The sequence below is a fragment of the Seriola aureovittata genome, chromosome 17 (genome assembly GCF_021018895.1).
Source record: "Seriola aureovittata isolate HTS-2021-v1 ecotype China chromosome 17, ASM2101889v1, whole genome shotgun sequence".
NCBI lineage: Eukaryota > Metazoa > Chordata > Actinopteri > Carangiformes > Carangidae > Seriola > Seriola aureovittata.
The window spans coordinates 10,988,267-11,002,957 of record NC_079380.1 but is presented as its reverse complement, the minus strand read 5'-3'; the positions used below and the strand labels follow the sequence as shown (position 1 = coordinate 11,002,957).

The following is a 14,691-nucleotide window of genomic DNA, read 5'->3' as shown; positions in this document are numbered from 1 at the left end:
CCATTTGCATTAGCATTATTCATGTTATTAGAATAAAATAAAAATAAAAACACACAGGCATATGCAAAACCAAATTTCTTTATTCAATGATGCTTTCTTGTTTGAACAGAGGCTCTTCCTGCATACTAAAACATCATGGTGGTGCTTGGATCTGAATTCTCACATCAATACTGACCAAAACAAACAAACAAAACAAATTACTTGGCTGTGTGACTGTGGTAATACTGTTTATAATCGGAACTTGGTTAAGTAAATATTCCCCCTCGATGCTGAGCCAGGATGACATCACATCTGTGACTGAAGCCATAGGGGCTGTTAAAGGACAGTTGTATCTGAAAGGCAGAAAAGGAGGTGCAAAAATTTACAGCACCTCCTTTTCAGTTGTGTTTGGTGTGAAGCATCTCAGTAAGTAAAGAGTTGCAGGGCAAATCTCCCAGAAGATGGCGCTGGTACAAATACTCCTCAACCTGTAAGCTAATGCTGCGTACCTCCGGCAGCCGGAGCAGCAGCTGACCGAACTTGTCTGAGTGTCCTGGATGAGTCTGCTGGGTGTGCTCCATCAGGGCCCTGTTCACCCTCTCTTGAGTCTGCTCCACCTGCCTGCGGCTCTGCACAGACTTCACATCTATAGCAGAAAGACGATGCATGCACATTCATCATCAACACATAATCCATACACTCAATATGAAGAGAAGTTGCATGTATAACAGTATCATGACAAGAAAAACGCCCAACTAAACAGCTGCAAAGTTGATCAGAAAGACACTGTGTTACTTCTATAGAGGCGCTAATCACTAGACGTTTAAGAGGAAAAGCTCACCGGGGTTGAATAGCACCAAATATTTCAGACAGACAAACTCGTGTCTGTCTAACTGGAGCGACTTCAGTTTGGACACCAAGTCTTGAGTCCTCGATACCAGGCTATTCAGTGTCACTCCTGCCTGAGAGATGATGGTCAACACCTCAATCTGCATCAGAATGAGAGAAAGGTAGTGATTACAAACACATGACTACAATCCGGAGACATTCTGGATTATTATAAGAATGTAGTCTCTTGTCCTTTACCTGCTGTCCTGTGACCAGATATATGCAGCCCTGTTTGCCGTAGGTCACCTGTCTACAGAGGTGGTCCAGGACCAACAACTCACTCCAGCAGCTCTGCAGCAGCACCATCTGATCCTCCACCTGTGCGAAGCATAAAAGGTTGATCTGATGTAGCAGCAAATTAGATGCTAAAAACTTTGACCTCCAGTAAACACCCAATGCATACCAAAGAGTAAATGCTATAGGTCTGCTCACACAGCTAAGTAGAGATTTTGGACTATTGCAAAAAGATTTACATAACACTAAACCCCATGACTTCATGGTTCATCACCTTGAGCTCCTTGAAAAGCGCAGTGTTCCTGGCCCACTCCACAAGCCCAAACAGAGTCTGGTCAGCCATTTTGCACATGATGCTGAATGTATTTAGGCGGTCATGCTTGCCTCGGTTGGCCTGTTCTCTCTGCAGGCTGGCAAGGACCTTGGCGCACAGCTGGCTCTCATCCTGATCCCCCTCCAGGAGTTGGCTTAGGAAGTTGGTAGAAAGAGTGGCTGTCGGGGGAGTGTCTTGGGTTTGGATGAGAGCTTGGGAGAGAGGGGGGATTGAGCTTGGTGTTGAACAGGGGGATGATGCTGGTGTGCTTCTTGGTGTGAATGAATTGCTTTGGGTTGGATGCATTGGGTAGATTGCATGAGCTGAGCTGTGGCTAAAATCCATTTCTCCCTTCTCGTGGGCAAGTCCAGGGAATGTGCGGTGGTACAGTCCAGGGCAGGGCAAGGATGGAGGAGTGAGCACCCTGTCTGCATTCATTGTGCAATCCAGAGGCATAGACGCTCCTGACTGCCCCACGCTGGAGGGATACATGTGGAATTGATGAAAAGCATCAGAGGACAATGAAGCGCTTGTGTTATTGCTCATTGGGTGAAGGTCATTTGGACCTGTAGGCCAGTTTGTTTGCGTAGTTTCCATCTTGATCCTGTAGGGGGCAGTGTTTGCCTGGTGATAAACCCTTTGCTGTTTCATCTGTCTGTCTCGTCGATACAGAGGGCCAAATTTATTCCTGCCACCTCTCATACGATCTGCTCTTACAGCTGTTGTCAGGACACAAGACAAATTATTAGGGTTTTACAACCAGATTTCAGACAATACCAGAAATGATTTTATATATAAAGTGTGACCACTCCACTTTGAGAGCTCAGATTAGCTCCACAATACAAAGTCATCATATCTGTGTCATTACAGGAAGTCCTTATACTGGCTTATGACTTCTTAGATAAGACCATATATGTCAGTGGAACACCGGGCATGTCGCAATGAAGCAGAATATGTGTCCAATTGTATTGAGTGTATTTGTGTATGTTTCCGTGCGGATGGGGGCTACATTTTTAGTGTGTAAGGGGGGAGGTACCTTCTCTTTTCATGCCCACTGCCAAACACTTCTGAAAGCGGCAGGAAGGACAACGTTTCCTCTGGGAAAGGTTCATAGGGCAGCTCTGTTGTTCTGCACAGGTGTAATGCTTGTTATTCTGCACTGAGCGTTTAAAGAAGCCCTGCACAGAGAGAAAGAGAAAGAGAAAAACTTCATTCTCTGCAGATTACAAGACAATCCTGGGTGATAATATAGAGTTGCAGAAATAATCTCAATTTTACATTAGCTGACTATGGTTGTTTGGTGTATACAACAACACCAATGTGCCTTATGGTGCTGTTAGAAAATAAATACTTTTCTTGAACTCTCCAAACCCTGTTTCTTACCTTGCAGCTTTCACAAGTGAGAAGTCCATAGTGGTATCCTGACACTTTGTCTCCACAGACGGGACAGCTCTCTTCTGACTCTGGTGTGCCATCTGGCTCTGGCTCTGGCTTTAACTCCTGAGCTGCAGAACGAAACCACAGTCATCATAAATCAAATGTACAGTATGACACAAGCTTTCTGCTACTGAAGGTGACCAAGGCAAAATGGCAAATTGCTGCTTGTTAACAGACTTCCCAGTGTGTTGCATTGATTTTGTTGGGAATGATGACTATATTTGGCAGTAATACAAAAAAAAAGAACATCACCATATTCCAATTTGCACTAGCGTAGGTACTATTTCAAGTCAGCCATGAAAATTCACTCTCTGAGCCAACTGGTTGAAGAGATTGGACTGCTATGCTGCTGACATGTAAGTGTGTCTTTTAATGAAGTTTATTGCTCAGCTGTTGAGAGAATAAAGCACCTTATCACTCTGCTCAATTTGCTTGACTATGATCACAGATATGACGCTTACATAATTCACCACATATCACTGCTTATGACTTTCACAGGTACCAGTCTCCCAAATGAAAAAGCGTAGCACAGTCTGGTGAACCACTTTAATTCCAGTCTCTTCTTCTGGATTTTCATGTGGATGTGATAAATGTCTTTTATGTACCACCATATGATTTACATTTCCAGACACTGTTATACCCCAACTTTCAAAACAAGACGTTTAAAATGTTGATACCTTCATAATATTGTACGAGTTACGAGTTCAAACAATATCATCTGACACCAACCTAAAAGGGCACTATCTACCCATAGTTCACTTCCATCTAGAACTCACATGTTGAGGATCCCTCCAAATTTAACAGATTGTCCGGATAGCTGGCAGGGTGGTGGACAAGAGGCTGGGGCAGCTGTGGGTGATAACCGGGTAGGTCCATTCTGGTTTGTGGGACATGAACTCCACAGTCATTCCAGCCTGATCTTCATTGTCGCAGAGATCAGGAGACCAGACAGACACCGCAGGCAGGCCCAACAGCCCCGGTGGACTGATGGTTGTTTGAGGTCCACAAGCGGACTTTGATCTATAGTGAGTGTCATAAAACCTCTCTTACCACTGGCACTCCTACCCAGCCAGTCAGTCAGCAAGCCAGCCCATCCACAGAAGACGGTCAGATAGCCACCTGCTGGATTCCTACTGTAGTGAAATCACTATCATCGAGCCATGCTGGAGCACAGCTGATAAGATAAGAATCCACTGAAGATTAATCACTGTCAAAACTACAGCCATTCAACTTTCATGTTAGTTTCTGCATTATTATTATGTATTGTGAATCTGCAGTGTAAAAAAAATTCTCCACTATGAGCAAAAATCCTTAATTCCAAATCCCACTTACATAAAATTAGAATCAGTTCTGACTGCAAAGGGTCATAAAATATCTCAGAGGCATTGTGAGTAGGACACATGAGAAAATAGAGGTTATTTATATTAGATAATTTGAACTCTATGGACCTTTGAACAATAAATTAAATGAAACCATCTTAAATGTTTAAAGGGGACATTACTCTTTAGTGTAACTCTTAACAGCTGATCTGAGATGTGAGATGAGAGATGAGGGTCCCATCTGCATACTTCTTTTTAGTGAGGGGTCACAGGCCAAATTTTTTTTATCCCGTGGTTTAATATTTAGCAATGTGTTGTATTTTATTAGCTGATTATGTAATAATCTCCAATTTACTTGTATGATATGAAGCATCCAGACCCCTCAGGTCATCTGGGACTGGTTTACTCAGTGTTCCAAGAATCAGAACTAAACAAGGTGAAGCAGCTTTTAGTTTCTAAGCTCCTACCTGAGGAACAGACTTCCTGAATACCTGAGATCTGCTGAAACTCTCTGCTCATTTAAATCAGGGCTTAAAATATTACTTGCTGCAGCTTACCGATAAATTACGTTATTACATTAATTACAATCTTGTGCCACCTTTCAGGTGAGCATCAGTTGTTCATTCTCAAGTCAAATGTTATCCAACTTAATAATTAATTCAAGGAAAGGACAATAAAACCTCAAAACATTGCTTTAGTCAGTGTAATACAATATTAATCACAGAGTATGATCATATTGTTCCACATTCCCAGTGCTTGGTGTGATAAGGTGCAGTTCAACAGCAAAAATGGCACAGGCAGCTTTGATGAAACTCAAACTGACGTCAAAGCGATACGGAGTGTAGTTCAAGGGTGGATGGTTATGACACCTGCACATTAGCTTGTAAATGGATTATGACATTCATCAATAAAATAGTCCCCATACTATTTTCACCTGTCTGTTTAACTTGACACTTGACACGTTTCTCCTCTATCAGAAGGTAAATCTCCATGAAATGAAAAATATTAAAAATTCCCTAATGCATGTTACTGAAAAGCCCAAAGTGCTTGGCAGTATGTGGCTGTGTAATGCTAGTCTTGCTGAACTCACTAGTTTCATCTGCTGGTATTGTAGAATAGCACTGTTCTAGCACTGTTCTAAATTAGAGTGAGACCCAGGCTGCGGTTGAGAGGTCTTTTTTGCTTAGGAAGGTTCCTAACTGAGTGATATGAACAAGAAGTATGCAAGACACAGTCATGATAAGAGCTGGTCCAATTCTCTAAATGATAAGGAAAGGAGCTTCAATGCGTCCTATCTTATGTCCTTTGGCATAGGATCCACTGGAACTTCCTTTCCGAAAGGAAAGTAAATAATGGCGTGCCACAGATCCTTGTAGCAGCAATATTTCAAGGACAGCACCATTTTAGTTTCACTCTGGCAGACCCACACAAATGTTTGAATAATTTATGTGTTTTATTTTTATTTAATTACTTTAATGGCTAAACTTTATATTCCTTTCATGTTATATTGTTTCAGTATTGATGACATTATACATTATGATGTCACAGTGAAATTGACCTTGGACCATTTGGATATCACATGTCATCACTTCATCATTTTATTCTATTAGACATTTGTATTAAAATTTGTCATAATTAGTTTTGTAATTAGTGACTATTCTGATCAGTTCATCCTTGAGTCCAAGTGAATGTTTGTGGCACTCGAGGCGTTACTGCCATATCATGTTAATGTGAATGGGACGAACGGACAAGCTGAAAGCATAATGCCACTGTCCCTGGCTGTCACTGGCACAGATGCACAACCAGCTGCTTTAGGCACATTTTAGGGTTGGTCCAGAGAGGTGGATCAACCAAGGACAACCACAAGAAATCACTGCAAAAGTTAACTTTATTGAACATAAAAGAAAAACATGAAACAAGCTAGTGTAAGGCCATCATCACAAGTAATACATGGTAAATTCAGAACATACCAATTTTCAAAATCTGGGCTGTCACTGGAAGATTATTCATATGACACAATATGACTTGAAGTAATTGTGAAGCAATAGTCCAGCTACAACATCTCTTCATTTAAGCTGCCATTGCACACAGCTCACAAATATTTAGGAGAAAGGAGCAAAGTTCAGTTCCTCACTGCTGGAACATGCTGGATCATCCTCAGCAACAAACCACACCTCATTGTGCCTGTTAAAGATCGTCATTGGACTGCAAGAAACAAATGCATGCGTGCACACAGACGCACACAGACACAGACACAAACACAATAATTTAATTGCAGAATATGAAATAGTTGCCAAACACTTAAGTTTTCCTTTAGGCTTTCATCAGCATTTTTCTCTTCTGATTATCATAGAAAATGATGGTCATTTGTTTACCTGTTATATCCAACAGCGTAGTGGAATCCTTTTTTGTAATTTTCATCCACTAAGTCGAGGGCAGTGGACAGAGCACTTGCTGTGTTGCTGTCAGACGTGCTCGTCATCCATCCACCGTAGCTCCGTGAATACACTTTCATGTCTGGCATGGTCTGGATGTACACCTGCAAGTCAGCAAAGTTTCATTATCTGCCAGTGCTTCTGGTAACACTCACAGAGTCACTTCAAACATGCTCACAGCAGTTATGACTAAATTAAGGTGAATGTGTTTTGATGCTAGAGGAGCCTACCTTACTATCAGTAGGTTTGGGGGGATTTTTCTGACAATCAGCTGGCAGCAAGAAACTCATTGTGTAGACACCCATTTGCCAAAATCTCTTGTCAGGCATTCTCACAATAACAGGAGCTGTCATTTCAATTTTCTTTCCTACAGGTAGACATTGAGAAAACACAACTAATATTTAGAAATGTCACAAATTGGTAACGCATAACAAACATCAAATGCATATGAAAAGCATAAGAAAACATAAGAAAATATGTGTATCTGTTCTGACTTGAATATCCACTAAAACCGCTAAACTGCCCTCTGATCGCAACTAAATACAGTAATTACACTGTCATGTCAAAGCACATTTTAATTTTAGCTGCACCACATGGTCACACAGAGGTTGGCAGACTGATTTTAAATACTTCTCTTCCCACAAACGGAAAGATTCACAAAAAATGTTGTACATTAGATCTCTTGGTTGTTTTTCTGAGATTTAAAAACATTATACTCAAGCATTTTGAATGTATCCGTTTCTTTAGTGTTTTGTATGCAAATTGTGTGCTTTGGTATTTGTCCATTTTTATAGTGCATGTGTTTATTCTTGTGCACAGGTCTCTCTTCAAAAAGAGATATTGATCTCAATGAGAATACCTGTTTTAGAAATAAAACCTAAATAAATGAGTGGATGCACAAACACACACACACGCACACACACAGACACACACACACACACACACACACGTACACACCCTTGTCGTTGGTACCAGAGATGTACTCATACAGTCGTCTGAATGCTTTCATTGCTGCAAACTCCATGAAGAAGGAAGTCTCGTCAGTTGAAACCCACTTCACAGAGTCATAGTGACGGGCCTGAGGGACATGAGCGAATGCAGTGGAATGGACTTTTTAAATGTTTCTGGCACCTGAAATGTGAAAAAGGTTTCTCTCTTGCTCCGAGACACTCACCTCATATTCGTCAGTCTTACAAATCAGATCAAACAGCAGGCACTGTTCTGTCTCAGAGCAGAACTGTAACTGAGAGGAGTTCCTGTGAAATTAAAGAGGAAAGAGATTAAGAAGTATGTAAGGTGACACAATAATCAACTATGCCAGGCTCTTGAGTGAAATCTTTAACTCCTCATTTATCCGTTAATCTGCTTCATTAACTAATATGTAATGTTCAAATTTGAGTTGTGCCTTTAATTTTCTAATAATCAACATTTAAATTTCTAAATATCTTTTTTAACTCTGTCAAATGTAGCAGTCTGCCAATATGGGTATTAAATTCAGCTTTCTTACCCAACTCTGGCCTCAGCTGTCAGCACCAGCAGAAAGCCAACAAGCCCTGAAAGATAGATCCTGGGACACACACATGTAAAGTGTTGTTATTCAGCAACAAGCCATTTCTGGTCATCCACTAAAAAGAATTCATGTAATCAGAAATTTCTATTTCTATCGATGACAATCTGGAAAATAAAATTGTACTTACATCGTGACTGAGAGTTGGTTTTCTTGCATTCAAAAAGTAGATGTTTGCAGTCTGGTCCAAAGCAACTATTTATTCCAACTCCGGTTATGAAAGGAAAACTGGCCACTCCCTGAACCCACAACACAAAAAACAGACAATGGACTGTCAAGACCAATGGGAAACGAGAGGAACCAGGAAGAATTATGAAACAAACAGAGACATGTTTGACAGCACGTGTCATTTACATGTTCTGTAGATGAACTTTGGGACTTTCACCAACATCATATGAAGGTCAGCTAGAAGTATAACAGTTGTTTTATGTTTATACTTGTGTGCATATGGGTAAGTGAATGTGTGGATACTGACTTGGGTGAGAAACACGTAATATACATGTAGGAAACAGAATTATTATATTGACAAATGTCATCTATCTTTACTGTAAATATGTGAAGTATCATGTTTTTATGTCATGTCTTTATGAAAACCCCCTTTTGGAAAAACTGTACAGTAACAAAACAGTAAACCTTAAACAAAAAATGACTTGTTTGTTAGCTGTGATTTTTATGTGACATGTTGCTCACTGTTACAGTCGGTCACCCAATGCCCCCCCTGCCACAGCAATAAACTACTACTTTAGATGATATCATATAGAAAACATTGCCCATCACAAGGAAAAATACTCTAAATATCATCTTTTGTTTTTGTGTCACTTTTTAAGTATAATATTTTCAAAGTGACCTGATTATTCTTCCTCTACAATCACTACTACTACTTTATCAAGTAAATAATCAATAAACAGTATTTAACAGGATAGCCACATCAGTTGGTACAAACATCATGTGAGGTGGTGGCTCATGTCTCTCAGAACGTGAGTGAAACGCCTAGTTCCCATGCAATATTATTTACCACAGCATTGTACAGAGTCTCCCTGATGACCACCCTGGCTTTAGTGTCACACAGAAACAAATAAGTAGTAATGATGGTCTTCCTATTTTAGCATTCATGCCACAAGAGAATTTACTTATATTGTACCTTTTGTTGAGACAGACCACATGATACCCTGTTTTGTACCTGCAATATACCAAAATCCTTGAGTTTGCTCCCATTTCAAGAAAGTGCATTCAACCATAAGACAAAAGAACAAATAACACTCACACGTGCAATAGTCGAGAGAGCTTCAGTGTTCAATCAAGCTGCATGGAAAACACTTCAAACTACCTCGGTTATTATAAAATTGTTTAATAAAAGGAAAAGATAGTAAATGCATAATTTGAATCACAATAAAACAAAGCAAACAAACCAAAAAAAACTTTTGTTAGTGGAACATTTTCTTATTGAGATATATAAAATATCCTTTGTATGTGTTTGGATGTTCACATTAAATATTTGTGCTTTGCTGCTTAAAAAGCAATTCTGGTTGTTTTAAGAGGTGTGCATGAACAAGTGTAGGGATTCTATTGATCCTATTAAATTTAAATAATTGGAAATTCTTTTATTAGAATAAAGATAGAGATAGTGAATTGTTCCTCAAGGTCTAATATTAGACATTATAGGATCTGCATACCTTGTGTCCAGTGAATAACTCACTGAAGGAAGAGTTTACTATTAGCTCTGCTAAATTTCATAAGGGCACATACAGGATGGAAACCTGATAAGTATTTCAAACTTTTAGACAGTATTCAATATGAACAAATTATAATTAATACAAACTTCAAATTTCCCATTTGCATAATGTTAGAACTAGTGTTTCAATACATTTCAAATAGGAAACATGTAGAAGTTTATACTTCGTGCAAATTCTTACATAAGCCGCCTCATGTTACAGTTATTGTGTTTCAAATTCCACAATACTGCTGCACCTTGATTATAATATTACTGTGAACTACTGCACATAATGTCATAATGAACGACCTGGTGGTAAAAAAAAAAAGAATACGTTTAAGCTCCATTTACGACTTCATTATCACTGTTTTGTAAAGAACATTGAATAGGGGTAATGTAACCTGAGTACAACAGCACCTGAGAGTTAAAAGATTTTCTTATTTTTACTGAAGAAAACCAAAGGGGACAATATAGAAAGATACACGATACCCTCCCTCAGGCCTCAGCCCAACTCTCTTTCCAAAGTGTTAGAAAACCACATATATAGCCACAGTACATGTGAACAACAGCGTGAAACTTGGGTATCAGCAGGTTAGACAGCTGTTAAAATACAGAGAACATGTTTGATGAACTAGTGTTATACATATTGTCTTACTTCTCCACATTAAATAACTCCCCTTCTTTTTTATTTCTGACTATAGTTGAAGCTACTTTTTCTACAGTTTCTGTTTGGAATCAACATCAAGGAATCAAGTAATCAAGTAAAACATGTGCATTTTAATCAAACATCTACACTTCTGTTTTGTTTTTTAAAAATTACACACACATACATACACAGAGCTGTGTAATTCAGTTTATCTGTAAAATAGGAAAACCAAGGCATTTATATGTGAAGATTTTAAATTGGCACCCTCTAGTGGACATCAAAAGTCACAGCTGTCAGACCCACATCATGCCTGTTTGGCTGGTTTGATATTTTTCTCTTTCTTGATTCTTCTGTAGTGAAATTCAAAGGAGTTTCTAGTCTTTTTTGATAATTTTCTACCCTTATAGTGGTTGAAATATTTTTGAACAATTGACAGCAGTTACATGAGCAGGACCAACGTGAGGTATTACAAAATGACTATACTATGATGTTTTTATGATGTTTAATGCCTTACTATACTATGATGTTTTCATGACTTTTTATGCCATACTGTACTACAATGACTTTATGCCTTATTATAATGTCATTTTTATGACTTTGTAGGACTCAATATATCATGATGTTTTTGTCTTTTTTCATGTATTACTATACTATGTCGTTTTTATGACTTTTAATACCTTACTGTACTGTGACATTTTAATGCCTTTTGATGCTGTACTATGATGTTTTCATATATTACTACACTATTTCATTTTAATGACTTTTCATACCTCCTATTACATTTTTGTGGCTTTTTATGCCATACTATACTATGATGTTTTTATGACTTTTTAGGCCTTACTTTACTATGATGTTTTTATCAATTTTTATGCCAACTACAAAATGTTGTTTTTATGAAGTTTAATACCTTACCATACTATGATGTTTTCATGACTTTTTATGCCTTTTGATGCCATAATGTGACGTTTTTATATCTTACTATACTATGTTATTTAAATTACTTTTCATGCCTAACTATACTGTGATGATATTTTGCATTTTTATGCCATAATATACTTTTATATACTATTTATATGACATTTTTAAGGCCTTACTATACAATTACATTTTTATGCCTTACTGTAGTACGATGTTTTAATCTATTTTTTTGGCTTACTATAATATGACATTTTTATTCATTTTTATGCCTTACTACACTATGGGTCATGGTTTGCCATGGTGGACATTTTAGGTTTGAATTTATGTTTGGACTTCTGTCACTTCCTGTTTTATTTTGTAGTTTCCTCGTGTGTCTCAATGTTTTTACTTCCTGTCTTGGTCCTGTTTATGTTTGGTGATTGTCTGCTCCACCCTAATCTGTTTCACCTGTGTTCAATCACCCTTGCCTCCCTTGTGTCTATATTGTCTCTGTGCTCCCCTTTGTCTGTGTCAGTTCATCTGTTCATGTCTGGTTTGTCCTCAGTCTGTTCATGTTGCCTGTTCTAGCGGCTGTGGTATTCCCTGTGTCTCTGGTTGTTGTTCCTTGTGTGACCTTGTGCTTCATTTTCCTGTTCTGGTGGTTCACCCGTTTCACATGTTTGCACCTCATTCCCCTGTGTTGGCTGCATTTGGGTCCAGCCTTACTGTCACTGTGACACTATGATTTTCATTTTCATTTTTTCATTTTTATCCATTTTTAGGCCTATGACATTTATTTTTGATGGCTTTTTATGCCATACTATAATATGACGTTTTTATACCTTATTCCTTTATTAGTCCCACAGTGGGGAAATATGCAGCGTCACAGCAGCAATGTGAACAAGGAAAGAAAAACAAATTGTAAAGTGACAAGAATCAAATACTTAAAAAAGATAATAATATAAGTACAATTAAATGCTAGATAAAAAAAAAGTAGCAGCAGATAACTTTGATTGCACATGGTGGATTGTCAGTCTTTATTATGTGAGTGCAGTTTTTGTTGTAAAGTCTGACAGCAGCAGGAAGGAAAGCCCTGCGGTATTTCTCCTTCACACACTGTTGGTGCAGCAACCTGTCACTGTAGAAGCTGCTCAGTGCTGTCAGAGTGTCCTACATGGGGTGGGAGACATGGTCCTACAGGGATGATAACTTAGCCATCATCCTCCTGTTGCCCACTACCTCCACTAGGTCCATGGGGCATCGCAGAACAGAGCTGGCCTTCTTGATCAGTTTGTTCAGCCTTTCCCTGTCAGCAGTGGAGATGCTGCTGCCCAAGAAGACTACAACACAGAAGATGGCTGATGCCCCCCAGAGTCATAGAAGGTTCTCAGGATTGTTCCCTGCACTCCAAAAGACCTGAGTCTCCATAGCAGACACAGCCTGCTGATGCATTAGTATACTAGGATGTTTTAAGCCTTTCTATATATTGTAATTTTTAAGCCTTTTTATGCCGTGCTATATGATGGTATTTTAAAGCCTCATTACAGGATGACGTTTTTTATAAGTTTTTGTCTTACTATAATCTGTTGTTTTTATGAAGTTTAATTACTTATTATATAATGATGATTTTTGACTTATTGTGCCTTACAATATTGTGATGTTTTTATCAATTTTTATTTCTTACTATACTATGACGTTTTTATGCCTTACTACAAAACTTTCTTCAAAGGATATGTTGGTGGTTCAGTGGTTAAACCTCTTGCCTTTCCATCTGAAGGTTGTGGGCTTGGCCAACCTCATGATAATTTGTCATTTTTATGCCTTACTATACTATGACGTTTTTATGCCTTACTATACTAGGACGATTTTTTGACATTTTTATGCCTTACCATACTATGATGTTTTTTGACTTTTTTTTGCCTTATTATACTATGACGTTTTTATGCCATACTACAAAAAATATCAGGCAAGGGTATGTTGGTGGTTCAGTGGTTGAAGCTCTTGCCTTACAATCTGAAGGGAGTGGGTTCAAGTCCTGGGCTTAGCCTTACTTATGATAATACATAATTTTTGCCTTACTATACTATGACATTTCTTTTCCTTAATATACTATGATTTTTTTTTTGATTTTTTGCCTTGCTATAGTGTGACGATTTTTAGCATTTTTTTGCCTTATCATACCATGACATTTTTTTTTACATTTTTTTGCCATACTATACCATGACGGTTTTATTCCTTGTTATAATATGACGTTTTTTTTACCTTTTTTGTCTTACTCTACTATGACGTTTTTATGCCTTAATACAATACAATCTTGAAAGAGGATGTTGGTGGTTCAGTGGTTGAAGCTCTTGCCTTATAATCTGAAGGTTGTAGATTCAAATTGTGGGTCCTACCTTACTGTAACATGACATTTTTTTCCTTACTATACTATAACGATTTTTGCCATTTTTATACCTTACTTTACTATGACGTTTTTTCACATTTTTATGCCTTACTATACTATGACGTTTTTATGCCATACTACAAAGTGTGCTGGAAAAGGTATGTTGGTGGTTCAGTGGTTAAATGCCTTACTATACTATGACATTTTTATGCCTTACTATACTATGACGTTTTTTAAAAAAAATTTTGCCTTACTATACTATGACATTTTAATGCCTTACTATACTATGATGTTTTTGAATTTTTTTTGCCTTACTATACTATGACATTTTTATTCCTTACTATACTATGACATTTTTTGACATTTTTATGCCTTACTATACTATGACTTTTTTGACATTTTTTTCCCTTACTATACTATGACATTTTCATGCCTTACTATACTATGACGTTTTCATGCCTTACTATACTATGACGTTTTTTTGAAATTTTTTTGCCTTACTATACTATTACATTTTAATGCCTTACTTTACTAAGACGTTTTTTGACATTTTTATGCCTTACTATACTATGACATTTTTGTGCCTTACTATGACGATTTTTGACCTTTTCATGCCTTACTATACTATGACGTTTTTGAAATTTTTTTATGCCTTACTATACGATGACATTTTCATGCCTTACTATAGTATGACATTTTTTGAAATTTTTTTGCCTTACTATACTATGACAATTTTATGACTTACTATACTATAACATTTTTTGAAATTTTAATGCTTTACTATACTATGACGTTTTTGAAATTTTTTTGCCTTACTATACTATGACGGTTTTATGCTTTACTATACTATGACGTTTTTATGCAATACTACAAAAACTT

At 37.8% G+C, this 14,691-nt stretch overlaps 2 protein-coding genes across 2 annotated transcripts; both read right to left on the bottom strand.

Annotated features, from left to right (window-relative positions):
• Positions 1–62: 62 nt before the first annotated feature.
• nr5a5 (nuclear receptor subfamily 5, group A, member 5) lies at positions 63–3,835 on the bottom strand. Its single transcript, XM_056401103.1, has 7 exons — positions 3,628–3,835; positions 2,798–2,919; positions 2,451–2,592; positions 1,376–2,133; positions 1,066–1,185; positions 821–968; positions 63–625 (listed from the first exon to the last, which is right to left on the bottom strand). The coding sequence occupies exons 1-7, from the start codon at positions 3,725–3,727 to the stop codon at positions 378–380; spliced, it is 1,638 nt and encodes a 545-aa protein (XP_056257078.1). The 5' UTR covers positions 3,728–3,835; the 3' UTR covers positions 63–377.
• Positions 3,836–6,040: 2,205 nt separating this feature from the next.
• On the bottom strand, positions 6,041–8,405 carry soul5 (heme-binding protein soul5). The gene is made up of 7 exons (XM_056401859.1): positions 8,303–8,405; positions 8,113–8,172; positions 7,780–7,861; positions 7,563–7,683; positions 6,836–6,972; positions 6,546–6,709; positions 6,041–6,375 (listed from the first exon to the last, which is right to left on the bottom strand). The coding sequence occupies exons 1-7, from the start codon at positions 8,329–8,331 to the stop codon at positions 6,273–6,275; spliced, it is 696 nt and encodes a 231-aa protein (XP_056257834.1). The 5' UTR covers positions 8,332–8,405; the 3' UTR covers positions 6,041–6,272.
• Positions 8,406–14,691: the final 6,286 nt, after the last annotated feature.